The 27,932-nt window shown below is 44.1% G+C and overlaps 1 protein-coding gene across 1 annotated transcript in view; it reads right to left on the reverse strand.

Moving 5' to 3' along the window:
• The window catches only part of THSD4 (thrombospondin type 1 domain containing 4), an 894,854-nt gene that overhangs the window by 665,733 nt on the left and 201,189 nt on the right, over nucleotides 1-27,932 (reverse strand). The window contains exon 4 of the mRNA XM_040342787.1: nucleotides 3,920-4,347. Coding sequence (XP_040198721.1) covers nucleotides 3,920-4,347 — 428 coding nt within the window. The remainder of the gene's footprint in view (nucleotides 1-3,919; nucleotides 4,348-27,932) is intronic.

The raw sequence follows: 27,932 nt of genomic DNA on the forward strand, positions 1-27,932 counted from the left end.
CTGCAGTGTAACTTCTGGTATGCATGTGGTTGGGCTTACAGATCTGTGAATACATTTTTATAAAAAAAAAAAGAGAACTGACATATTTCAACCACCTGCAATGTGAATCCTTGTAGATTCTACAGCTGTTCCCAGTGTGAGATAATGGTTGCATGGTGTCTAGATCACAGCTATTTATGTAACCCATTCCAAACGTGCATCCAGACCATTACAAAAAAAAACTGCATTCCTTTACAATGGATTTAAAAGGCCAGCTAACTTAAAATATGTTACCCTATACAAAAGAGCTGCTAACAGCATCCACATTTTGTGCTGAATGGACTCATGTAGACCACCTGCAATACAATAAGTAAGTAGTGTTCCGAGAAGTGAAGTGAATTGTCCTACATTCAGGCCTGGTTCACACTGGTGTGTTTTGTCAAAACTGCGGTATGTGCCGCAAATTGCTGGCAATTGCACCGTTCTAATCGGTGCGACGCTGCATCTGCGGCGCTGCACCGATTTCAAAAAGTAGTTCCTGTACTACTTTTTGCAATTTCAGCCCGTGATTTACATTGACATCTGTGCAAAAACGTGCACAGATGTCTCTATAATCGCGGCCGAAATCGGGACTGCCAGCGGGAGTGAAATCGTGTGAGTTCAGCTGAACTCGCAACGGCTTCACTCCCGTAGCCCAGTGTGAACCTGGGCTTAGGACTGGAACTTATAAATCCATTTTCCAACCATGCAAAAAATATTTAATAAGCATACAAAGCCATGACACCCCCATGACATAACCACAAATGGATATGACAGTAATAAAGCAGTAAAGGGATTTTCACAATATTACAAACCTTCCAAAAGCTAATTAAAGCAGTAGTAAATTCAATTGACGGGAAAAACAATCCCTATGCAAGACATGCTAGTAAATTAGAGACTTACCTCAAAACAAAGCCCTCCAGCTCCATGCTGTCACCACTGAGAGGGCTTCAATCTACCCCCATCTTCCTTTCAGGTTTACGGCCCCTGGCTACATGAGTGTCAGGGGGCGCAATGACGTCACTCCCACACATGCGGGTGGGAGCCACCATTTAAGGCACGGTCTATGAAGGTCCAGCACTGTATGCTGAACCTTCAGAGCGCATGCGCTGGTGATGTCACCGGCTGTATGCACTCTGAATATTTCCTAAGCAGTGCAAGTTTAGAAGATATTCACAGAACCTACAGGTAAGCTTTATTGTAGGCGTACTTGCGTACAAGTGGTAGAACAAAGTTTACTACCACATTAAGCTAGTTTTAAAGTATGGGTAATAATACACATTTGGTTTACTTTCCATTTAAAGGTAAACTATACTCACTCTGTTGCAATATTTTAGTGCCAGGATGACATGACTCCGGGAAGTTCATCCATCTCGGCACCTAGGCATGCCGAGAATGTATACTGAGCTGAGCTTAACCAGCTTATTGTATATTCTACAGAAGTTTGGGAACAGGCGGGCACGAAAGTTTTACTGCAGAAGACACAATGGGGTTGATTTACTAAAACCAAAGAGTGCAAAATCAAACAAATCAACTTCCATTTTTTTTGTCAAAGGTTAAAGTGTTACTAAACCCACAACAGTAAAATCAATCTGTATGCAGTATACATGCTTGGTATACACACTGTGGAACTTAAGTCACAGAGTGAAGCGCTGCTCACGCATGCGCAGTGGGCACCCAGCTGTGAAGCTGCAAGCTGTCACAGCCATGTGCCCAAAGCAGAGATGCCGGAACCGCCGGGGGAGGACAGGGAGAACACGGGCTGTGGTGAGTGCATCACTGGACCATGGGACAGGTGAGTGGCTGTTTATTAAAAGTCAGCAGCTACACTTTTTGTAGCTGTTGACTTTTATTAAACAAATTACTGGAAGTGGTTAAAAGGGGTTAAAAGCCCCCGCTTAGCACTGTCTTCAAAGTGATTTTAGAGCGCTTTAAAAACGGCGCCCATTCATTTCAATGGGCAGGAGCGGTGGTGGAGCAGTGTATACACCGATTCCACACCGAGGACCGAACGATTGCTCAGCCTCGTCTGCCAACATCGTGGGCGCACTGGACAGGTAAGGCCTTGTACACACGATCGGACAAAACCGATGAAAACAGACTGAAGTTCAGTTTCATCGGTCCAAACCGACTGTGTGTGGGCCCCATCGGTCAGTTGTCCTTCGGTCCAAAAAAAGAGAACTTGCTTTAAAATTGAACCGATGGACGCCTAACCGATAGGTCAAAACCGGCCGTTAGTACGCACAACCATCGGTTCAAAATCCACGCATGCTCAGACTAAATGAGGGGACGGGAGCGCTCGTTCTTGTAAAACTAGCGTTCGTTTTGGAGCTAGCACATTCATCACGCTGTAACAGACAGAAAAGCGCAAATCGTCTTTTACTAACACAAAATCAGCTAAAGCAGCCCCGAGGGTGGCGCCATTGGATTTGAACTTCCCCTTTATAGTGCCGTCGTAAGTGGTTTACGTGTTCGCGTTCTGACACGATCGGTTTTTAAACTGATGGTGTGTAGGCACATCAGACTATCAGTCAGCTTCATCGATTAACCGATGAAAACGGTCCTTCGGACCATTCTCGTCGGATGGACTGATCGTGTGTACGCGGCCTAAGTGTTCATTTTTTAAAAGCCAGCAGCTGCAGTATTTGTAGCTGCTGGCTTTTAAAAAACAAAGTTCAACTGCAACAACCTCTGTACTACTTTATTGTAAAAAAACTGTGGGGAGGTGGATGTGCATTTCTGGACTGCCACTTCAGAAAACACACTTCAGACTTCAGTGTGTCTGTGAGTGGCTTTAATTGGAGGTATCATTGGACAGCTCAGATTACAATCAAATTGTACAGAGTCAACCAGAGTGGCTCTGTACCCTGTGACCGATGTGAACCAACTACAGTCATTACAAATGTAAAAACTAGCAGTGTTTACAAATATTTAACCTAAAAAGTGTTTCACCAAAGTTAAGCAGGTTTTTATTGATCTCACAGTAATTTTACCAACATAAGTATAAATCAAAAAGATTACCAATGTTTACATTGTAAGGGATATTTCTGCAAAACAGTCAATTATTTTATTAAAAAAGAAACTGCATTAAGATAATAGGCACTTGTATCTAGTCCAGGAATATCTAGTCTATGACCATTCACATAATCTACTTTTTGCTAGGCGTTTGAACTTCTCCTAGTAGAAGCCATACAGCCAAGAAGTTTGTAATCCATCCATGATAGCATTGTCTGTTTTTCTGTCTCACTTGTTAAGGTTTGTGAATAAAGAAAATTCTCAAACAGGTTGTATTTAACCACAACATTCAAATGTGCCTTTCCCCCATTGAAAATGTTAACCATTGCCCTGTACACACGACTGTTTTTTCCATCGGAATAAACTCAGGTGGTTTTTCCGATGGAATCCTGACGGAATTCCGCTCAAGCTGTCTAGCATACGTACGGTCACACCAAAGTCCGACCGTCAAGAACGCGGTGACGTACAACGAACCAAGTAAAATGAAGTCCAATGCTTCCAAGCATGCATCAACTTGATTCTGAGCATGCGTGGTTTTTAGTGCGTCGGAATTCCACACAGACAAACGGATTTTCCCATAGGATTTTTTTCCGTCGGAAAATTAGAGAACATGTTCTCTAAGTCTGTCGGAATTACGGACGGAAAAAGTCCAATTGGGCATACACACGGTCGGAATATCCGATGAAAAGCTCCTATCGGACTTTTTCCATCAGAAATTCTGACTGTGCATACAAGGCATAAGGCCCACCTTGAATGGTAAAAATCACACCACACAGAACATGGCTGTTAAGCATCTAATTTTTCTAGTCAGGTTCGTGGAAATTATACATAGGTCCCTTATCACTAGAAAAGGAAACTATATCAAGACAAAACAAAAACAAAATACCTTCTATCAAGTCTGGAGATATGCCCTTGTGGCAGTTGTTGCCGATTTCCTCTTAATATTCCCCTCCCAAGATGACTAAAATCATTGACAGCTGGGGGACTGAGTCTAGTATTATCTCCATTTCTGTGTAATGGTACCGATGTCCGAATGGCAGATACAACATGACCAGAGTGTGGATTCAATGCAGTCTCATGGCCAAGAGTGTTTTGATTGCTGGAAGTTCTTTCAGCAGCAGGATATTGGTGATTTGGGCCTTGGTAGCTTCTTTCATGGTAGTTGGCTGGTAGGCAGGGTCTAGTTTGTTCCATAACACCACCGCTACAGCTTCTCGAGCAAGCGGACCAAGGTCCCCAGCTGCCCCAAACTCCAGCAGACCCAGCGCTAATATTGTCTGTTGTGCCACTTTGTTGTTCTATCCTCTGTGGGACCTGTAAACATAACCAGAAATACAGAGTAAGTGCCAATAACCATGAACATTGAAAGAAAATACGGCACACATTTGGAAATGGTTGCCAACCAATGGACATATGAAAATTCTCTATTCATCATTTTACATTTCAATTAAATTGCTCGATTCAACTTTTCATAAACAGAAACTGGCATAGCCTTGACTTTTTAGCAGAAAAGTTCACAAGAAGTTCTGGAAACTGTGGTTATGTGATGTAAGACTAAATTTGTTACACTGCTGTAGAGGAACACCTGTACCGTTACAAAACAATAACCAGTGGTGTAGCTAAACTTTGTTAAGCTCCAGTGCAAATACTGAACATCCGAGATGTCTTCTCATCACATTAAAAACTCTTAGTATACAAAAATACAATATAAAATACATAAATGAAGGAATGAACATGTGTTCAGATTAACTCACTGCTGTATTGATTATAGTTCTGTTGGAATCATGATGGGAAAATAATCGGGCATTTAATCAGGTGTCAGACCTGGACCCCCAAGGTCAAACCTTGGTACACCAATGAAAATAGACTTAAATAAGTAGATAAGATATAACATGGTTATAGTGAAGAATAAAGTATAGTATACACTTATTAACATGGTGGATAACCTAACTTTAGTAAGTTTAAAAGAAAAAAAAATCACTTACTCATATTCAATTATATTTAATGAATTACAAAATATACCTTTGAGACATTTGAGAAAATTATTAAACCCAAGTATATCTCGAAAACTGTCTAATCAGCTTTTCAATTATTCCTTAAAATAACGGAAAAGAGATGCAAAATTCAAACTTTAAAGTGTATGCAAAATCCAACAATGAATTTATTCTATTTTCTCCCTCTTGTTCTGTTAAATGTGCACTTAAATGCATTTTATGATATCTGTTTGACAAGTGCAAAAGAAAAGTAGCTGTACATCCAGTCAGACATTTTGTGAGTTGTCAACTTCCTGTGCTCTCTGCCTCTGGGTTGTTATTAGTTAGCATTGTTCACCACTATCTACATGGACTATACAAAACACTTCCCCTTGTTATGGAAAACTAGGCATTATCAGTCCTAACACATTGTTATGTAGTCCTAACACACTCTCCATCCTAGATTGATAATGCTGCTCAGTACAGTTGTCACCCTAGGATAGGAAGTGTGTTAATGGCAGGATTACTAGGTTAAAATGTGAAACAAAAGTGTGAAAAAAGAAAAGAAAACTAAAGAAGCCACCATATTTAAGGACAGGTGCAATACTATCAGTGTGTGTCCTTAGGTTTAGACATGTTTTAAGTAATTTTAAACGAACAATGAATGCTTGCCATCTTTAAGGTGTATGGAAACCCAATTATTTTTCAATATTTCCTCCGTGGGTTGCTAGGGGTTCCTTGAGCAATGAGCAATGTATGCCTCCCACTGACATCATTGATCTTTTCAGCTATCTGCAAGGGGGTAATTCTTCCCAGTGTCCACAAATATAAGGAGCAAACTTCCCATTGACCATCCCAACAATGTATCATGAGTTGTAGATATAGTACTTTTTAGCAATAGTTTAGCAAAGGTTCCTGTGTGCTGAAAAGGTTGGGAAAAGGCTGGTATACAGTTTTCTCAACCAATTGATTACCCAGACCATTTTCTTCAAGCACAAAGCCACTGCTTTGCATTTAGGGTTGAAAATATATTTATTGGTATTTCAACAGAGTATACATAGAACAGTATATAGAGTTACAATCTGAAACCAGTCACGGGTAAGCTTGTGTGATGAGTCAGCCAAATGGCAATCGCCCACAGCAAAACTCTTATCACAATGCAGAACAATATTAACATCAATGACCGTGAAGTGATATAAGAATTAGATTCGGCCACAAGAGAATAGTCATTCATGGCAAGATTGTAACCAAAACATTTTTGGGAGGGAATGGCAAAACCAAAAGAAAGGACAGGGAAAAAATGAAAATGGGGGATCAGGAGTCTGGAATGGGGTGGGGTAGAAAAAGGAGGAAAAGATGGGAAAAGAGGAAAAAGAAAGAAAGACAAAAGGAAAGTAAGCAAGAAGAGATCAAAGAAAAGTGTGGGAGCTGCTGATGAGACAATCAAGAAGGGTAATTAAGGGCCAGTGGGGGGGAGGGGACCCTAAGATACAAACTCAGCCTGTCCTATTGTCATGCAAGAATGATCATGTCGGAGTTGACAACATATTTGCAAGAGTATCTGAGGAGGAGAAGTGGAGCCAGATGAGCCACAATAGTTTATATGAATTAAAGGTGTCGTTGTCAAGAGCCAGCATCTCCTCCATTCTCATAGTCTCGTTCATAATCAAGACCCAATGTGACAAGGGAGGAGTGGTGGTTGACTTCCAATAGGACAGGATGAGTTGTCTGGCTGAAGACATAAATAAACGGAGGAGGTACCGTTTCTGTGAGGTAATCGATCCCGGAACACTGCTATGCATTTAGCAAAAAGAGTCAGCTCTGCCACTGCATTGGAGGTGTGCACAGTCAGTTAAGTTCCTGGCACATGTTATGATTATAGGACTGTGCAGAACATAGCATCAGGTTTATCATCAGTGCTGGTACTCTCTGTCTCAATGTGGTTCCTTGTGTGTAGACAATGATGGAAAGTTGTTATAAAGACAGGTTTGTGAATTTAAAGCCCAAATCCAGACAACATTTTTGTTTCAGTTTTGGGTAAACAGTAGGAACAAAGCACCTCTGAACTTTTGCCCCCCCTTTTTTTCATACCTACCTTTTTCCTTTATTTTTACACACCAGCAGTGGGCAGTCCTTCCTCCTGCATAGAGCAGCACACATATATAGTACCAGTGAGTACCATAATGTGAAGCAGTACTAGCCCAGTCCAGCATGTACTAGCCCAGCCCAGCATGATATCACACCCCAAAGGAGTGCATCTATTACATCATTGATTCATAGTGTGACAGTATGCGAGGTGCGATACATGATCATAGGTACATTTCACCTCGCATACGTTCTATTATGAGAGACTGAACCGGAATCCATTCCGGGTTTTACAGCCTCTGGGCCTGGCTAGGATTCCGGTCCGGATGTTTGGGTCCACTGGAGTCCACAATCAGCTGGACTTTAAATGTCCAGGAAGAGAGCACAACAGGGCTCTGGCTTGAAACTCAGGAAGGGACCTGAGTGAGGGGAGCGCTGAGTGCTGGATTGAAAAGGTTTGCTTTACTGCATGTTTTGTGGGTGTCAGGGACTAGCCCCACACTGTATAGAGAGGAGATCCTGTTTGTTTAGTTTAGCGCCGGACGGCAAGGATTTAATTTACTGTTTTGTTTATTTTAATCTGCAAACCGTTTATAAATAAAATCTGGCATCCGCCAGACTTAAAAGAAAGTGCCTGCTTACAGACTGTGATTTCAGAAAAGGTGATCCCCACGAGCTAATCCCTCACACGTGGTGGATTCAGCGGGCACTTTTCTGAAAATGGAAGAAATATTAAAGGCCCTGCTACAGGCCAATGCAGCCCAGCGGGAAACCAACCGCCAAGTCGCAGAGGCCGCTGCAGCACAACAGGCTGCCCAGCAGGAGATAAACCGCCAAGTCGCAGAGGCCGCTGCAGCACAACACCGCCAAGTCGCAGAGGCCGTTGCAGCACAACACCGCCAAGTCGCAGAGGCCGTTGCAGCACAACACGCTGCCCAGCAGGAGATGAACCGACAGTTCGCCGAAGCTCTGGTGGAACTGAAAAAGGGGTCCGCACCTCCGGTGTTAGCGGAACCAAAGATTGTACGTGCTTCCTACCACCTGCAAAAGATGACACCGGCGGATGATGTTGAGGCGTACATGGCGACTTTCGAGAGAGTCGCTGACCGCGAAGGATGGCCAAAAGAGCAGTGGGCGGGACTATTGGCCCCATTCCTAACAGGAGAACCCCAAAAGGCCTATTTTGACCTAGAACCAGATAAGGCCCAGGACTATGAGACTCTAAAGACAGAAATACTCGCACGCTTGGGTGTCACCATGGCAGTCCGGGCCCAGCGCGTGCATCAGTGGTCCTATTCCAGCAACAAGCCACCCCGATCACAAATGTTTGACCTGGTCCACCTCACCAGGAAGTGGTTGCAGCCAGAGACTCTGACCAGCCCTCAGATTGTGGAGCGTGTGGTAATGGACCGTTACCTGCGTGCGCTCCCTGCTACCCTGAGAAAGTGGGTCGGACAGGGGGACCCCAACACTGCAGCCCAAATGGTGGACCTAGTGGAGAGGTACAGTGCTACTGAGGACTTGATAAACCCACCTACGCCCCACTTCGGTGTGTCTCGGGGTGCAAGATCTCCCAACGGTTCGGGTAAGACTGTTCCGGGGTTCAAGAGTTTGGGGAGAGTGGATAAGACTGTTGTTACAGCAGATGAGACTGTAGGTCCTAGACCTGGAGACTGGCCAAAGAAGCCAGGAAGGTTTTTGGGACCGTTAAAAGGACTGGGGGTAGGGCAAATACGGTGTTTTCGTTGCCATGCATTAGGCCATATTGCTGCAGATTGCCCTCTAAATGATGAACCTATGCAATGTGATTATGTTGATAGGGTAAGACGCATTTCTCTGTTTGCACAGGTCGCATGTGTTGCGACAAGTCAGAGTCGCCTTGAAAAACAAATGTGCGTTATTTCAATAGATGGCAAGCCTCTTACAGCCCTGCTAGACTCTGGTAGTGTGGTGACCTTAGTCAGGAGTGCATGTGTAGACCCCGCAAAACTACACCCCAGTTGTATTGGGGTAATATGCATCCATGGGGACACTCGGGACTACCAGACAGCGGTGGTTGAGGTTGATACCCCCTGGGGCTGTGTAACACATTCAGTGGGGGTGGTACCTTCACTGCTCCATGAAGCCTTAGTGGGGAGAGACTTTCCTCATTTTTTGAAGTTATGGGAGAGTGAAGGGAGGCCCGTAGATAGCGCTCCCCCTACTGGGGAAACACGGGAACTCTCACCAGACCCGTTTTGCCAAAGGGAAGGGCAGGCTGTTGGTGGGATCGAGGAGGCCGGAGATCCTCCACCATTCCCTGCCATGGCTGGGGAACCGGAGGACTTAGAAGCTAGCACCCAGCCTGAGGGTAACGAACAGGAAACCTCGCCTGACCCTGACATGGAGAGTAGCCAAAATGTGGTACCCGACTTGGAGGTCAGGAGGGAGGATTTCTGTACCGAGCAGCTGCGAGAGCCCACCCTCATGAATGCCAGGGAAAATGTTAAGGTGTTGGATGGGGAACCGGTGGATCCTAATTGGGTGGTGTCCTTTCCCTACATGGCAATTAAAAACAATTTGTTATATCGGGTGATAAAACATGGAAAGGAAGAGGTAGAACAGCTACTGGTTCCCAAACCCTTTCGCAGGGTGGTGCTAGACCTGGCTCATGGTCACGTAATGGGGGGACATCTCGGGGTCGAAAAAACCAGGGAGAGAATCACCCAAAGATTCTTCTGGCCCGGTTTGCATGCAGAGGTCAAGGAGTACTGTGAATCGTGCCCCGAGTGCCAAATGTCAGCACCATCGCCCCATTTTCGCAGCCCCCTTGTTCCTCTACCAATAATTGAGGTCCCCTTTGAAAGGATTGGCATGGACCTGGTGGGGCCGGTCGTGAAATCTGCCCGAGGTCACCAGCATATTCTGGTGATCCTGGACTATGCGACTCGCTATCCTGAGGCCATACCCTTGCGTAACACCTCCGCCAAGGTTATTGCCAAGGAGGTAGTCCAGGTTTTTAGTCGAGTGGGGATCCCAAAAGAGATCTTGACCGATCAAGGCACCCCTTTTATGTCAAGGGTTACCAAGGAATTGTGTAGATTGTACAAAATCTCCCATCTCCGTACTTCTGTCTACCACCCCCAGACAGATGGTCTGGTCGAAAGGTTTAATAAAACATTGAAGAGTATGTTGAAAAAGGTGGTCGACAAGGATGGGAGAGACTGGGATTTTTTGCTACCATATCTCATGTTTGCCATACGAGAGGTTCCACAGGCCTCCACAGGCTATTCCCCCTTTGAGCTCTTGTATGGTAGGCATCCCAGGGGCCTGCTAGATATTGCTAAAGAAACGTGGGAAGGAGAGGTCAGCCCATATAGGAGCATCATAGAGCATGTCTCCTTGATGCAGGACCGAATCGCAGCCGTTCTGCCCCTAGTACGGGAACATATGGAGCGAGCCCAGGAGGCCCAAAGGAGGGTCTATAACCGGGGTGCCAAGGTCCGTACTTTCAACCCGGGGGACAGAGTGTTGGTACTGGTTCCCACGGTAGAAAGCAAGTTTTTAGCCAAGTGGCAGGGTCCCTTTGAGGTTGTCCAAAGGGTGGGGGAGGTAAACTACAAAGTCTACCAGCCAGGGAAAAGGAAACCACACCAAATTTACCATGTAAATCTCTTAAAGCCCTGGAAAGACCGAGAGACTTTACTGGCCACGTCCCCACTTCCAACAGACCGGATACCCGTGATACCTGACGTTCCCATCACGGATTCCCTGTCCGTAGCACAGCAAAGTGACGTTAGGGCATTCGTGCAGAAAAATAGAGACTTTTTCTCCCCCTTACCCGGACTGACCAACACGATCCAACATGACATAGTGACGGAACCAGGGGTTCGGGTAAATGTAAAACCATATAGAATTCCAGAGGCCCGGCGAGAGGCAGTTGCAGAAGAAATAAAAAATATGTTAGAGTTGGATGTGATCGAGGAGTCTCACAGTGAGTGGTCAAGTCCCATAGTGCTGGTCCCAAAACCTGATGGCAGTATTAGGTTTTGTAATGATTTTAGAAAACTTAACAGTGTGTCCAAATTTGACGCCTACCCGATGCCCCGGGTCGACGAACTTGTGGACAGGTTGGGACAGGCTCGCTACATAACGACCCTAGACCTAACGAAAGGTTATTGGCAGATACCGCTTACTGAATTGGCCAAGGAGAAGACTGCCTTTTCCACTCCTGAGGGCTCGTTTCAGTATAAGCGGATGCCGTTTGGTCTGCACGGAGCCCCTGCATCATTCCAGCGAATGATGGACAAAATTTTGAGACCACATCGCTCGTATGCAGCGGCGTACTTAGACGATGTGGTCATCCACAGCCCAGATTGGGAATCGCACCTGCTCCGTGTACAAGCGGTCGTAGATTCCCTTAGGGAAGCACGTCTCACGGCCAATCCAAAGAAATGTGCCATAGGCCTGGAGGAGGCCAAATACCTTGGGTACATTATTGGCCGGGGGATGGTCAAGCCGCAGACCAATAAGATTGAGGCAATTCAAAAATGGCCCCAACCAGTCAATAAAAAACAAGTGAGGGCCTTCCTGGGCATTACGGGGTATTACAGGCGTTTTATACCCAATTTTGCCACCATTGCCGCCCCCTTGACCGATCTAACGAAGGGTAAGGGGTCGGTCATGGTCAAATGGAACCCCGAAGCCGAGGGGGCATTTCAGAAGTTAAAACAGGCTCTTTGTATGGTACCCGTACTAGTAACCCCGGATTTTAGCCAGGAGTTTGTTATACAGACGGATGCCTCTGAGGTGGGACTAGGGGCCGTACTGTCACAGATCAGGGATGGTGAGGAGCACCCAGTGGTATACCTGAGCAGGAAGCTGAACAAGCACGAGAAAAATTATGCCATCGTAGAAAAGGAGTGTCTCGCCATTAAGTGGGCCTTAGACTCCCTGAGGTATTACCTACTGGGGAGGTCATTTAAGCTGGTCACAGACCATGCTCCCCTGAAGTGGATGTGTGACAACAGGGAGAAAAATGCTCGTGTGACAAGGTGGTTCCTTGCTCTACAGCCTTTTAAATTTGCGGTGGAGCACAGGCCAGGGAAGCTCCAAAATAATGCAGATGCCCTCTCCCGTGTGCACTGTATGGTTGGGTCAAGTGCTCAGCCGCAGGGGCTTGAGCAGAGGGGGAGGATATGTGACAGTATGCGAGGTGCGATACATGATCATAGGTACATTTCACCTCGCATACGTTCTATTATGAGAGACTGAACCGGAATCCATTCCGGGTTTTACAGCCTCTGGGCCTGGCTAGGATTCCGGTCCGGATGTTTGGGTCCACTGGAGTCCACAATCAGCTGGACTTTAAATGTCCAGGAAGAGAGCACAACAGGGCTCTGGCTTGAAACTCAGGAAGGGACCTGAGTGAGGGGAGCGCTGAGTGCTGGATTGAAAAGGTTTGCTTTACTGCATGTTTTGTGGGTGTCAGGGACTAGCCCCACACTGTATAGAGAGGAGATCCTGTTTGTTTAGTTTAGCGCCGGACGGCAAGGATTTAATTTACTGTTTTGTTTATTTTAATCTGCAAACCGTTTATAAATAAAATCTGGCATCCGCCAGACTTAAAAGAAAGTGCCTGCTTACAGACTGTGATTTCAGAAAAGGTGATCCCCACGAGCTAATCCCTCACAATAGGAAGAGCAGCAGGATGGAGCGAGTGTCTTTTAAAGACAGCATGAGAGGGATGGTAAGTATTGCAGAGAAAGCAGCATTTTTTAGTTCAACAACTGTTGGGCTATTGTTTTTTTTTTAACCTGGAGTTGGACTTCTGTCTGATTTTATTTCGGTCTGTGACTACATTTGAAAGATTTTCTCTCACTTCCTGTCCTTGTAACAGTACAGTACAGTTTGTAAGTACACAAAATAAGGGTGCAGTAATTCCTGGAAAAGGAAGGTACTGAGAACCAAAAATAAATAAATAAATTGGCAGAAGCTCTAATTCCGTGAACACACGATCGGAAATTCCGACAAGAAAAGTCCGATGTGAATTTTTATGTCGGAATTTCCGCCAAGAAAAATTTGAGAGCTGGTTCGACAAGAAAAGTTCTTGGAGGAAATTCCGATCGTCTGTATGCAATTCTAACACACCAAAAACCATGCTCGGAATCAAGTCGACGCATGCTCGGAAGCATTGAACTTATTTTTTCTCGGCTCGTCATAGTGTTGTAGGTCACCGCGTTCTTGACGGTCAGAATTTGGTGTGATCGTGTGTATGCAAGACAAGTTTGGGCCAAGATTCCGTCGGAAAAAAATCCACAGTTTTCTTGTTGGATTTTCCGATCGTGTGTAGGCGGCAAAACTCTTGCTTACAAAAAAATAAAGGGAAATACATTCAATGAAAATAATACAAAACTGACAAAGGCTCTAACACTTCCCAATTCTATCCAAATTAATTAATTAATTTAATTAAAAATTAGTATTTTTGGATATGGATAGAGTGGGATAGCTCATAACTTACCCTCTGCCTGGAGTGATGCTTTAGGAACAGTACCAATAGACTTGGTGCTGCATGACTTAAAAATAAAATACACAACCGCTAAAACATTATTCCTCTGCAGAACAGGAGTAACACGTGCACTTTTCCCTTTAATTCAATTAAACACTGGTTTATGGGATATTATACAAATAAATCAAATTCCATCCCTCAGCCTTCATTGGGGAATGCAACAAGTGTGAGACAGAAATCCAAAACAAGAACAGTAATAGAAACAGTATGTTAAACTGTCGGCTCCAAGGACACAGAAATTCTACAGATGAATGCAAGATCCTGCCAGTTTTCTCAGATTGTAGCTTTTTTTAGATCTGAAACAGACATGACCGAATAATAATCGTGTAAATATCCAGTAACTAATGGAGCTGTTCTCAGTGCCCGGCAGTTATTTTCTTCAGAGCTCATAGTAAAGCAAAAGAGGTTCCAAAGAGGAACGGGAGTTGCAAGCCATGTGATGGAATCATTGGATTGTGATGAAAACATATTTCACTGGGGTGGATCTGTTTGGGCAATGTGCCATGTCACTTTTAAGTCTTTTTTTTTTTCTTCCTATTTACTTCTTTTCAATGCTGAATTCATCCCAGTTCCCATACTTCCGAAGTCAGCCAATGTGTGTTGCCTGTGTTGTGCGTAATTTTCCGAGGAGACCCATGATGAAATTCTTAATGGCTTGGAAGTAAAAGAAACCTCCAACTGTACCACTAAACACCTAACCTCTGACATTAGAAAACTAAAATCAACTGCTGTCTTTCTCTCTCTCTCAATATATACATACAGCCATGGATAGGAAAAACAAACCAAAAAATATTTTTGGAAAAAATAATGCGCTGAACCAAAGTGATTGAAAAAAGTGCTGCCAGTACCAAGAAATTGTAGATACAAAATTGGAAAAGTGTTTAAGTATGAGGTACGGCGCTAAAAAATTTATATTGATAATACCCAAAATACAATGTGACAGATTCAGGAAAATAAACAACATATATGTGCAAAACAATTGTGAATACAAACCAATATTCAAAAAGTGGGCATATAAAATTGTATAAATATGCACAATCTAAAAAGATGCATAAATAAGTGAACGTGATAATCCACTGAGAGTAATAAACTAAGAATAAAGTCCCAATAATCAAGGGTTTGACAAATTTGCTTGGAATCTAGGAGCCAGCTAAAAAAGTTAGGAGCCAGAAAACGCGCCCCATCCCGACGAGCTTGCGCGCAGAAGCGAACACTTACGTGAGCAGCGCCCACATATGTAAACGGTGTTCAAACCACACATGTGAGGTATCACCGCGATTGGTGGAGCGAGAGCAATAATTCTAGCCCTAGACCTCCTCTGTAACTCAAAACATGCAACCTGTAGATTTTTTTAAACGTCGCCTATGAAGATTTTAAAGGGTAAAAGTTTGTCGGCATTCCACGAGCGGACGCAATTTTGAAGCGTGACATGTTGGGTATGAATTTACTCGGCGTAACATTATCTTTCATAATATTAAAAAAATGGGGATAACTTTACTGCTGTCTTATTTTTTAATTAAAAAAAGTGTAATTTTTTCCCAAAAAAGTGCGCTTGTAAGACCGCTGCGCAAATACGGCATGACAGAAAGTATTGCAACAATCGCCATTTTATTCTCTAGGGTGTTAGGATAAAAAATATATATAATGTTTTGGGGTTCTAATTAGAGGGAAGAATATAGCAGTGAAAATAGTGAAAAATTACATTAGAATTGCTGTTTAACTTGTAATGCTTAACTTGTAATACCAACGGCCACCACCAGATGGCGCCAGCTTACACATCTGGTGGTAATAACTTGTAATACCAACGGCTCACCACCAGATGGCGCCAGCTCACAAAAAGCCAAGTCGCCAGGAGCCTATTTCTAGTCGCCATGGCGACCTGGCGACCGGGATTTGTCGAGCCCTGCAATAATCCACAACTGAATGTGTATAAATCAGAGGAATTCTTCTTGTATACGGTAAGTATTGTGCAGTGAAGCCAAAATGATTTATACTCCTTCCACCAAAAAGATCACTAAAGTGTTGTTGATGCAGTCTTCTTACCAGAAGCTGTGACCACGGTCAGTGGTCAGTATGTGCATGGGGTGTTTAACTTCTCCCTGAAGACTCAAGGTTGGAACTGGACGTATACAGATGATCGAATCAATAATATCTCAAAGAAATGAGAAAAAAGAAAGATCCATAGTGTATACTGCGTTAAAATAGGTTTAATGGAAAAGATCGTATTGCACTTACAAAGGTGGGCAGGGAATGCGGGGTGTATGCAGATAAAAATACGACGTTTCTCAGCGTCTCCTCCAAGTCTCCTCCACTAAGTTTGTCGGCCACTTCACAGAATCTCTGTTTGGAGAGGCGTAATGTCGTCGGAACGCAAATACAGCCATGGCCAAACATTGAGAATGACACAAATATGAATTTTTTCGCAAAGTCTGCCAATTCAGTTTTTATCACGGCAATCTGCATATATTCCAGAATGTTATGAAGAGTGATCAGATGAATTGCAATTAATTGCAAAGTCCCTTTTTGCCATTTAAATTAACTTAATCCTTAATCAGTGAAGAGCTTGCTCAGGAATGGCAGCAGGCAGGAGTGAGTGCATCGGCACAAACAACGAGGAGAAGACTTTTGGAGGATGGCCTGGTATCAAGAAGGGAAGCAAAGATGCCACTTTTCTCCAGGAAAAACATCAGGGACAGACTGATATTCTGCAAAAGGTACAGGGATTGGACTGCTGAGGACTGGGGTAAAGATTTTTTTCTGGTGAATCCCCTTTACCGTTGTTTGGGGCATGAGAAAAAAACGTGTCTGGAGAAGAAAAGTGAGCGCTACCATCGGTCTGTGTCATGCCAACTATAAAGCATCCTGAGACCATTCATGTGTGGGGTTGCTTCTCAGCCAAGGGAGCGGGCTCACTCACAATTTTGAATAAGAACACAGGCTTGAATTAAAAGATGGAACAAAAACATCCTCTGAGAGCAACTTCTCCCAACCATCCAACAACAGTTTGGTGATGAACAATGCCTTTTCCAGCATGATGGAGCACCTTGCCACCGGCAAAAGTGATAACCAAGCGTCTTGGGGTACAAAACATCAACATTTTGAGTCCATGGCCAGGAAACTCCCCAGACCTTAACCCCATTGAGAATTTGTGGTCAATTCTCAAGAGGCAGGAGAACACCCCCCCAATGTAATTCCCGTAAAGGACTGTAGGGCCGCGTACACACGGTCGGTCCATCCGATGAGAACGGTCTGAAGGACCGTTCTCTTTGGTTAACCGATGAAGCTGACTGATGGTCTGATGTGCCTACACGCCATCAGTAAAAAAAACGATCAAGTCCAACGCGGTGACGTAAAACACAACGACGTGCTGAGAAAAATGAAGTTCAATGCTTCCAAGCATGCGTCGACTTGATTCTGAGCATGTGCGGGTTTTGAATTTAAAGCAAGTTCTACATTTTTCGACCAAAGGATAACGGACTGATGGGGCCCACACACGGTCGGTTTGGACCGATGAAACTGAACTTCAGTCCGTTTTCATTGGTTTTGTCCAATCGTGTGTACAGGGCCTAAGAAACAAATGTTTGCTTACCTATAAACTAATGGCCTTCAAAGTAGTCCCTCTGTGAAGTGACACACTTTTCTAAATAACAGTGCCACTGCCAGATAGATTCCTGCACACAGAATGCATGAAGGTAAAAAAACGTTAAATTGTCATACCTCGTATATATTTTGTGTATTCATTATACACACAAGCATGTGCACCCCTGTTCACAAACATGTTTCTCCTAACTTTAGAAGGATGCAATTAGGAAAAATAAAAAAATTTAAGAGATGGAACTGTGGGGAGAATATTTTTAGGATAGATTGGGTAATAACTTTATGGTGGAAGTTTGGTTACCATGTAATCTGGAAAAGCCTTAAAGCATTTGTTACCCTAACATTTCATATTCCTTTTATGTGTCTGCTGTACCATGCACTTGTAAGAGAAAGTATCCTGTATTCTTTGTATTACTTCCTTTGTGTGAAATCCCTGGTGTTCCTACCAGTCCTTCTGCTTTCCTATTACAAACTGACCACACTAAGCAGGGGAGCACAAATTGGTAAGTTTGCTAGGTATGCTGGGAACTCAGCCTGATCTCCTCCAATGATCAGACTTGTCCTGACATGCTGCCCCCCCTCGCACACAGCCTTTCACTGGGAAGCTCAGTGTGCTGCTGCTTCTCCTCCCCTCAACTCGTATGCACCTGAGAACAGAGGGAAGGTGATCACTTATAAAAAAAAGGGGAAACATTTATTTATATTTTTTTTTAAATCTATACACAAATGATTTGCCTTTTATTTATATTTAAAACTGAAAGGGTTGTTTTAAAATGTGATTACTAAGGGAGACCTTAATGGGGAGTTTGTTTAGTTAAAGGGGAGGTTCACCCTAAAAACCACTTTCTCTAATTACACTGGCCCCCCACATTACAATACGATTATGCCTGTTATGTTTTTTTTGATGCTCTACATACCTTCGTACAGCTATTCACCCGTGGCTTCGGGGTTGCGAGTCCCGCGGAAGTGGGCGTTCCTCACATGCTGGTGATTGACGTTTTGACAAAAAACCAGCTCCCCCCCGTCGCGTAAGCTGCGTCACGACTGGCGAAAGGAGCCGAACGGCGAGTCGGCACTATACTGCGCATCGCCGTTCGGCTCCTTTCGCCAATCGCGACGCGGCTTACGCGACGGGGGGAGCTGTTTTTTTGTCAAAACGTCAATCACCAGCATGTTAGGAACGCCCACTCCTGCGGGACTCGCAACCCCAGAGCTATGAGTGAATAGCTGTTCGAAGGTATGTACAGCATCAAAAAAAACATAACAGGCATAATCGTATTGTAATGTGGGGGGCCAGTGTAATTACAGAAAGTGGTTTTTAGGGTGAACCTCCCCTTTAAGATAAAGGCTATGAAGATAAAGGCTGTCCAGGATCTTCATTTTTTATCAGACATGCTCTTCATCAGTGTTTTCCATATACAGTAGTAGATCCATTTCTCCTTGGCTAATAAAGCTGATTGTGGTGGTGCGAATAGACATCCATCTGTGCTATAGATAAGGTGTCAAAGTTAATTCTGAAACTTTTAAAAATGGGGTAGCTGTAACTGGATTTCCAAAATAATACTTACCCAGGTGTTGAATTTTATTGGATTGTAAGTAAAGTTCTCATCTGATGACTTTTCAATTAAAATCCTATCTGTGAAAGCAAGATTCTGGACTTGGCCGATGCACCACTGCTCCAATATTGGCTAAAGAGTCTTATTATAGGTTATTGTAGGTTATTTGTAGTAATGTGGAGATTTTACAATTCTAATCACTGTACAGGCAGTTATAGCAAAACGGTATTCTTATTTTCTAGATGTTGTCTTCACAACTGTTCCTGTTAACATTCCGTTAATGGATATTTCAGATAGTGGAAATTGGAAGCAGAAAGCATTTAAATATCTTTGTCTTGGCTTCCCTTGCTCTGTAAGAGTCATTTATCTTTTCAGACGTTCACGCCGCTGTATAGCACAACTTATGGTTGCTGGGCGTGAGCAAAACTCCTTGAGAGACATTAGAGGTCAGAGAATCTACTAAGTTTCGGAACTGTCTTGACCTAAAACTAGATAAGGCCTAACAAATCAAGGGAGTTTTGGGACCCTACAAAAATAAAAACAATAAATTAGCTTATCAAATGTAAGGAAGTTCAAACATACGTAAACAACAACATTTCCACCTTATTTAATGAAATATGTAAAGTAAGGCCCCGTACACACGACCAGTTTCCTCGGCAGAATTCAGCTTCCAACCGAGTTTCTGGCTGAATTCTGCCGAGAAACCCGGCCGTGTGTACACTTTCGGCCGAGGAAGCCGACGAGGAGCTCGGCGAGGAAATAGAGAACATGTTCTCTATTTCCTCGTTGTTCTATGGGAGCTCTCGCCCCGCCGAGCTCCTCGGCGGCTTCAGTGCTGAACTGGCCGAGGAACTCGATGTGTTTGGCACGTCGAGTTCCTCGGCCGTGTGTATGGGGCCTGACAGTTCATGGTGCTGTAAACCATAGCAACTCGATGCAAATACACTTCTACTGTCAGATAAGTACGCGGTGGACTCTGGTGGCCACTGAGTGTCTACCATTTGATTGTTGAGTGACAGTGTGCAGGGTTTAACACCAGAAGGCACACGGCTTAGTGACAACCTGGGCAGTAAAGGCATTGTGTACAGGCTGGGCTTGGGATGCAGAGACCTCAAAGGAATACAGAAAATTTGAAGATTTAACTGTATGTCAGGTGAAATAAAAAATAAAAAAAACATCTCTGTAATACATGTACATTTTCTCATTAAAGACCCTTCAAGTACACAATAAATACCCATTGATGTGCCATAAATACACCCAGCTCCTATTACTTATTTTGGGGCTGACAAAATGCAGCCTTTTTGTGAACTGATCATCTCCTGTAGCATGTCCACAGTCTCTGATCATCTTCTGTAGCATGTCCGCAGTCTCTGATCTTCTCCTGTAGCATGTCCGCCGTCTCTGATCATCTCCTGTAGCATGTCTGCAGTCTCTGATCATCTCCTGTAGCATGTCCGCAGTCTCTGATCATCTCCTGTAGCATGTCCGCAGTCTCTGATCATCTCCTGTAGCATGTCCACAGTCTCTGATCATCTCCTGTAGCATGTCCGCAGTCTCTGATCATCTCCTGTAGCATGTCCGCAGTCTCTGATCATCTCCTGTAGCATGTCCGCAGTCTCTGATCATCTCCAGTACTATGTCCGCAGTCTCTGATCATCTCATTTACTATGTCCGCAGTCTCTGATCATCTCCTGCAGCATGTCCACAGTCTCTGATCATCTTATGTAGCATGTCCACAGTCTCTGATCATCTCCTGTAGCATGTCCACAGTCTCTGATCATCTCCTTTATTATTTTGGGGGGAGAGCCTGGAGCTCCTCTAAGTTGTCTGCTGTGTTTAGACTTTGCCACATGCAGGAAGTGTTTTTTTTTTTGTTTTTTTTTAAGTACTTTAATTTTTTTTGATGAAAGCCATGCGCAGTTGCGCTGCAATCGTAATTCGGAATCAGAATCGAATCATTGACATGATAATTGTAATCAAATCGAATTGTGAGGCCAGTGAAGATGCTCACCCATACTAACTATGGGATATTTTTATGGCTTTATTTTTTTTTTACTAGTAATGGCGGTGATCAGCGATTTTTAGCGGGACTGCAACATTTCGGCAGACACATCTGACACTATGGCCCTGTACACACCAGTTTCAGCAGACATGTTCGGTCGTGTGTACGGCCGACCGGACAATTTTCCGGCGGATCGGACATTTTCCAGCGGACAAATGTTTCTTAGCATGCCCGCTTCGATCCGCTGAAGTGTGACGGATGGAAACCCTATTTTCCATCCGTCTGGCAAATCGGACTCTACGGTCCATCTTCATCCGATCCCCTATAGGGGAGAGCGGCACTCTGACAGGTCGGTCTCTGCACGGGCTGCTCAGCGGAGAACTACGGAGCGATCCCCGCTGAGCAAAGCAGAGCCCGTACACAGACACGTCCGTGTGAAAGGGCCTTAAAGCGGAGGTTCACCCTAAAACAATTATATACCGTTACATCCAGCATACTGCTGACATCTACAGTATGCTTTTTTTTTTTTTTTTACACTGTACATACCTTCTTATAGTTCTTTTCCCCCAGCTTCCGGGTTCTCACTGTCCCGGGAGTAGGCGTTCCTGTGAAGATGTGTAGATGATTGACGTGCGGGTAAGGCGCGCAACATGTTCCGAAAATAGACGAACTGGGACTCGGCTTTATACGGCGCCTGCACAGTCAGCCCTACACGGCAGGCGCCATATAGCGCCCTATATAGTCGAGTCCTAGTTCGTCTATTTTCGGAACGCGTGATGCGCCTTACCCGCACGTCAATCATCTACGCCTCTTCATAGGAACGCCTACTCCCCGCGGGAGTGAGAACTCGGAAGCCGGGTGAAAAGAACTATAAGACGGTAAATACAGCGGAAAAAAAAAATACCAGCATACTGTAGATGTCAGCAGTATGCTGGATGTAATGGTATATAGATTATTTTTAGGGTGAACCTCCACTTTAAGACTCAAACACAGAATGAGTAGCACCAAATACTTGTTATACAGATTATACAGATCTGTTCATTTAAGAGTGAATTCAGTAACCTTCAGCAAATTCTACAGTACACTAGGTCCATAAAGACAAAGCCAGGAATCACCTATAGCGGCTTACAAATTAATTCATGTTCTGTACAAATCGTATTATTTTGAATAATGTAGCCAACACAATACAGATGTTACACAACCTGCAATTGTTAGGTGACCAGCGAATGTGAGGCATGCTTGCTTCACCTTTTCAGAACACAATGAAGTTCCTGAGTTTTGGTATTTGCAGCATGGCTTTGTCCTGTGTGTGCCAAAGTCAAGTAAACCTTTCCAGATCTTCTGAAAGTACCGCTTTCATTTCAGCGTCACACAAAAGGAACTTTCAGCACTTTTTTTCCATAATGCCTTTGATGGAGAAGAATTAGTATGCTTTAAAATGACACACGTTTTTCGTTTTATGGGGTGCCTTGGAATATCTGACCTCTAATGAAGGAAAGTCATGTTTTGAGGTTATTATATATTAACCACTTCCATACCAGGCACTTACGCACCTTCCCGCCCAAGCCAATTTTCAGCTTTCAGCACTGTCGCACTTTGAATGGCAATTGCGCGGTCATGCTACACTGTACCCAAACAAAATTGGCGTCCTTTTTTCCACACAAATAGAGCTTTCTTTTGGTGGTATTTGATCACCTCTGCGATTTTTTTTTTTGCGCAACAACTAAAAAAAGACTGAAAATTTTGAAAAAAAATTACGTTTTTATTTTTTTCTGTTAATTTTTTTGTAAATAAGTTTTTATCTTTCAATTACGGGCACTGATATGGCGGCACTGATGGACATCGATGAGGTAGTACTAACGGGCACAGATGAGGTGGCACTGATTGGCGGCGCTGGTATGCGGCACTGATGGGCACTCATAGGTGGCAGTGATGGGCACACATAGGCGGCACTGATGGGCACACATAGGCGGCACTGATGGGCACACATAGGTGGCACTGATGGGCACACATAGGTGGCACTGATGGGCACTCATGGGCGGCACTGGGCACTCATGGGCGGCACAGATGGGCACTCATGGGCGGCACTTATAGGTGGCACTGATGGATACTTATGGGTGGCACAGATGGGCACTGATAGGTGGGCACTGGGCATGGATGGGCACTGTGGGGTGGCACTGATGGACACTGTGGGGTGGCACTGATGGACACTGGGGTGGCACTGATGGACACTGTGGGGCAGCACTGATTTTCCCAGGTTGCCAGTCAGTGCCCATTTGTGGGGCACTGATTGGCATCTTTTTTTATATGCTTTTTTTATTTTTTTCAGACTTTTTTATTTTATTTTTTTGCCCACCCTGGTGGTCCAGGGTGGGCATCCCTGACGGTCCAGTGTGGCGATCCGAGGGAGGGCTGCGCTGATAAACAATCAGCGTGAACCCCCCCTGTCAGGAGAGTCGCCAATCGTCTCTCCTCTACTCGCGTCTGTCAGACGCGAGTGAGGAAGAGCCATCAACGGCTCTTCCTGTTTACATCGTGATCATCCGTCATTGGACACGGCTGATCACGTGGTAAAGAGTCTCCGCCGGAGGCTCTTTACCGAGATCGGAGATGCAGGGTGTCAGACTGACACCCCGCATCACCGATCGCCGCGCTGCGCGCCCCCACGGGCGCGCGTGGCATGAAATCCTGCAGGACGTTCTGGAACGTCCTGTCAGGATTTCAGAACCACTTCCCGGACGTAAATCGGCTATAGGCCGGGCGGGAAGTGGTTAAAGAAAGCATCTTTTTTCAATTTTAATTAAGTTCTCAGAAAAAGAAAGGTGAGATAGCAATAAGCTGAAATGGATTTCAGATCAAGTGTGAGGAAGGGCAAAAACAGTAAAAAAGACACACAATCGGTTCATCCGATGAAAACAAACCGATGGATTTTTTCATCAGATATCCGATGAAGCTGACTTTCATCAGTCTTGCCTACACACCATCAGTTAAAAATCTGATCGTGTCCAACGCGGTGACTTAAAACACAACGACGTGCAGAGAAAAATGAAGTTCAATGCTTCCGAGCATGCGTCGACTTGATTCTGAGCATGCATGGATTTTTGACCGATGGATTTCCCCACAGTCGTTTTTTTTCTATCGGTTTTTTAACCATCAGAAAATGTTAAAACAGGTTTTATTTTTTTTCACCAATGGGAAAAAAAAACGATGGGGCCCACACACGATCGGTTCATCAGACGAACCGATCGTGTGTACAGGGCATAAGATTTTTTTATTTTTTTTTAAATAGTTTGAAAAGCATGAATCTCTCATAGGAATAATGAAGAGAATATCCAGACAATTTTTGTCTGCATAGAGTGGGGGAAATATGCCTTTTTGTCTGCATAGAGTGGGGGAAATATGCCTTATTGAATTCAGCCTCCATGCTGGAGAATGTCCCCTTGCTTTCCGATTTGTAATAACTTTTAGAGCTTTTTCACATAGGAGTGGAAAGTAGGCGGTTGGGTCATGTTTTTACCGCTTCCCAATTGCCTATCAACTGAACTTATATATTGTTAAAAAAGGATGCGGATGAAGGTTACAAACTGCAGAGTTAGCCTTGCCCCCACATTGCAGCGAGGCAACACTAATGCCGCGTACACGCGATCGGTTTGTCTGATGAAAACGGTCTGATGGAGACCAAACCGATCGTGTGTGGGCCCCATCAGTTATTTATTCATCGGTTAAAAAAAATGGAACTTGCTTTAAAATGATCTGATGGATACCTAACCGATAGATAAAAACCGATCGTCTGTAGGCACGTCCATCGGTTAAAAATCCACGCATGCTCAGAATCAAGTCGACGCATGCTTGGAAGCATTGAACTTAATTTTTCTCAGCACGTCGTTGTGTTTTACGTCACCGCGTTCTGACACGATCGTTTTTTTTAACCGATGGTGTGTAGGCACGACTGACCATCAGTCAGCTTCATCGGATATCTGATGGAAAAATCCATCAGACCGTTTTCATCGGATTGACCGATCGTGTGTACAGGGCATAATGCTACCTGCAGAGTTTGGCAGGCATTGATGTTTTGCAACTGCCTACATGTATTTTTATTGAAACACGCCACAAGTGAGCCATAAACACACAGTAAATGCATCTATGGCATTTAATTAATTTAAGGTGCAATTGCAAAGCATCCAAAGTGATCATTTCCCATTTTAGCCTAAAACCACACAAAATATACCACAAGACGGTTGAGAAAAGACGACTGTTGGTACTTGAACACCAGTGCAGCATGTCCAAAACGCTGATGACCCCTATAGGTGCTTTCATGATCAATAATGGGTGCTTCATAATTCAACACCATTGTCGAATGGCCCTTACCAGGACAAGAAAGTAATGTAATTTTTCCCCAACAGAGATATAGATCAGCATTTAAAATATGATAGGGCTTCTAACCCTTTCCAATCTACACCCATCATCAAAAAAACATTTTGTCTGGAGTCTTATTTTGATTTAAACTCTCAAATAGTTCCAGAAAATATGTGGTCTTTGAGTGGTTAATTGAGAATGGGAGGGTACCAAATGATGCCGGCAAGTTCTAATTCAGTACTGTGCATGTGCTGTACATTAACCAGTGGCGAAGGGTTGTTTTTACTGGAGATGTATGGGGTGCTGCCACCACCGGCTGTGGGGCTATGAGACATAAGTGGTTTAGTTTCAGTGTCAGGCCCCGTACACACGACCGAGTTTCTCGGCAGAATTCAGCCAGAAACTCGATCGGAGCCGTATTCTGCCGAGAAACCCGGTCTTGTGTACACTTTTGGCCGAGGAAGCCGACGAGGATCTCGTCGGGCCAAATAGAGAACATGTTCTCTATTTCCTCGTTGTTCAATGGGAAATTTTGGCTCGCTGAGATCCTTGGCGGCTTCACAAGGAACTCGACAAGCAAAACGATGTGTTTTGCCCGTCGAGTTTCTCGGACTTGTGTACGGGGCCTAAGGTGTTTCTCTATTTTGATAACCACGACAAGCCTTGTTTCCAGTTTGTAGTGGGGTTCTCTTGTTTCCATTTGCCATTGCCAATCATGCTATGAGTGTTTTATATATGTAGTTGTCGCTACCTATCAGAAATATATATGTTTTTAGCAGAGACCCTAAAGAATAAAATGGCAAAAATACACTGTAATGAATAATAAAAAAAACACAATATTTACCCGATTTTTTTTTTTTGTATAATGTGCCATACACTGCATTGTAACACCCTCGGCCTCCCTTCTTCCAATGGTGCAGCATTTGAATGTGGCCAGGGAGAAGGCTCAAGTGCTGCTTGAGTGAAGATTGCTGTCCCCCCAGGTTGAACCTGGAGACAACCAGCCAGGTAAGTGTGGTGTATAATGCCCTTGGAAGGCTGTCTAGGTGTCCTGTCCCATAGGAAATAGAAAGATAGACAGAAACACTGCATTGGGGTCAATAGAGGGAGATTGTCAATGAATGTGCTTGTTTTATTGGGTTACAGATAGAGGTAGTAAAACAGCCTCAGCACAGCTACAGCTATGTAATGTTCTGCTCTACGCATTCCTTTATAAAGAGATTATTTTCTGGAATCATTTGCGGCTGGCTTCTGAATTTTTGACTGCATGAAATTTAGTTGCACTTTGCACATTAGCAATGCTTGATCTATGATGTCACAACACTGTCTGGTGCAAAGTTTTCATCAGCTTTACAGTGGTTCTAAAGTTTAAGCATTTTTTTACCTTAATGTCCGACTATCTGTCCCCCCCCTAAACACTTCCCTTCCACCCCTCACTGATGCAGCCCTATCAACAGCCGCATCACCTCTCCTTCTCTTCCTGCTTTCACAGGACATACTAAATGCAGTGATAGTCCTAGGATACAGTGCTCATATTGCGAAACGCTTGTTAACCACATTACTCGCAATCGGAGGTTCCACTGTACATGATTGGATGATGAAATCAGCAGTTTCCCCTCAGATCTTCAGCGACTGCACTTTCAAGTGCACTTGTAGTACAGAGTGGATTTGCCTTTAGTAAAGTAACCCCTAAATGTCATTCACTTAAGGTTCACATCCTTAGAAAGGTTCACATCCTTAGAATACTGTATTCAGTTTTGGAAACCTCACTTACAAAAAGATATTGATAAGACAGTATGAGGAAGATCTACTAAAACTTTTGTACACAGAATTTGTTGCAGCTGTGTATAGCAATGAATCGGCTTCTAGGTTTTATAATTAAAGCTTCAGCCCAGGTTCACACTGGCCACGACTACAAAATTGCCCGACTTTGAAGTGAGACCCCAGCGTGACTTTGGCACGACTTGCATGCAACCTCTTTAACTGCTTGCCGACCAGTCAGAGCAGGTCGGCTCTGCTGGGCGCGATCACATAGGTATACGTCATCTCGCCGTTCAGCCAATAGGGGCGCCAGAGGCGCGCGCACAAGCCCCCCGCTCACCGCTGACGCGCGTGCCTGGCGGGCACGATCACCGCCAAGCACCCGCGAACGCTCGTTACAGAGCGAGAACCGGGAACTGTGTGTGTAAACACGCAGCTCCCGGTCCTGTCAGGGGGAGAAATGATGGATCGTCTGTTCATACATTTTCCCTAGTCAGTCCCAGCCCCCCTTCAGCTAGAACACACCCCGGGAACATACTTAACCCCTCCCTCGCCCCCTAGTGTTAACCCCTTCCCTGCCAGTGGCATTTTTATAGTAATCAATGCATTTTTATAGCACTGATCGCTATAAAAATGCCAATGGTACCAAAAATGTGTCAAAAGTGTCTGAAGTGTCCGCCATAATGTCGCAGTACCGATAAAAATCGCTGATCGACACCATTAATAGTAAAAAAAAAATATTAATAAAAATGCCATAAAACTATCCCCTATTTTGTAAACACTATAACTTTTGCGCAAACCAATCAATAAACGCTTATTGCAATTTTTTTCCCCGAAAAATATGTAGAAGAATACGTATCGGTCTAAACTGAGGGAAAAAAACGTTTTTTATATATTTTTGGGGGGAAATTATTAATTTTTTTCAAAATTTTCGCTCTATTTTGGTTTATAGCGCAAAAACTAAAAAAACGCAGAGGTGATCAAATGCCACCAAAAGAAAGCTCTATTTGTGGGGAAAAAAG

The sequence above is a fragment of the Rana temporaria genome, chromosome 3 (genome assembly GCF_905171775.1).
Source record: "Rana temporaria chromosome 3, aRanTem1.1, whole genome shotgun sequence".
Taxonomy (NCBI): domain Eukaryota; kingdom Metazoa; phylum Chordata; class Amphibia; order Anura; family Ranidae; genus Rana; species Rana temporaria.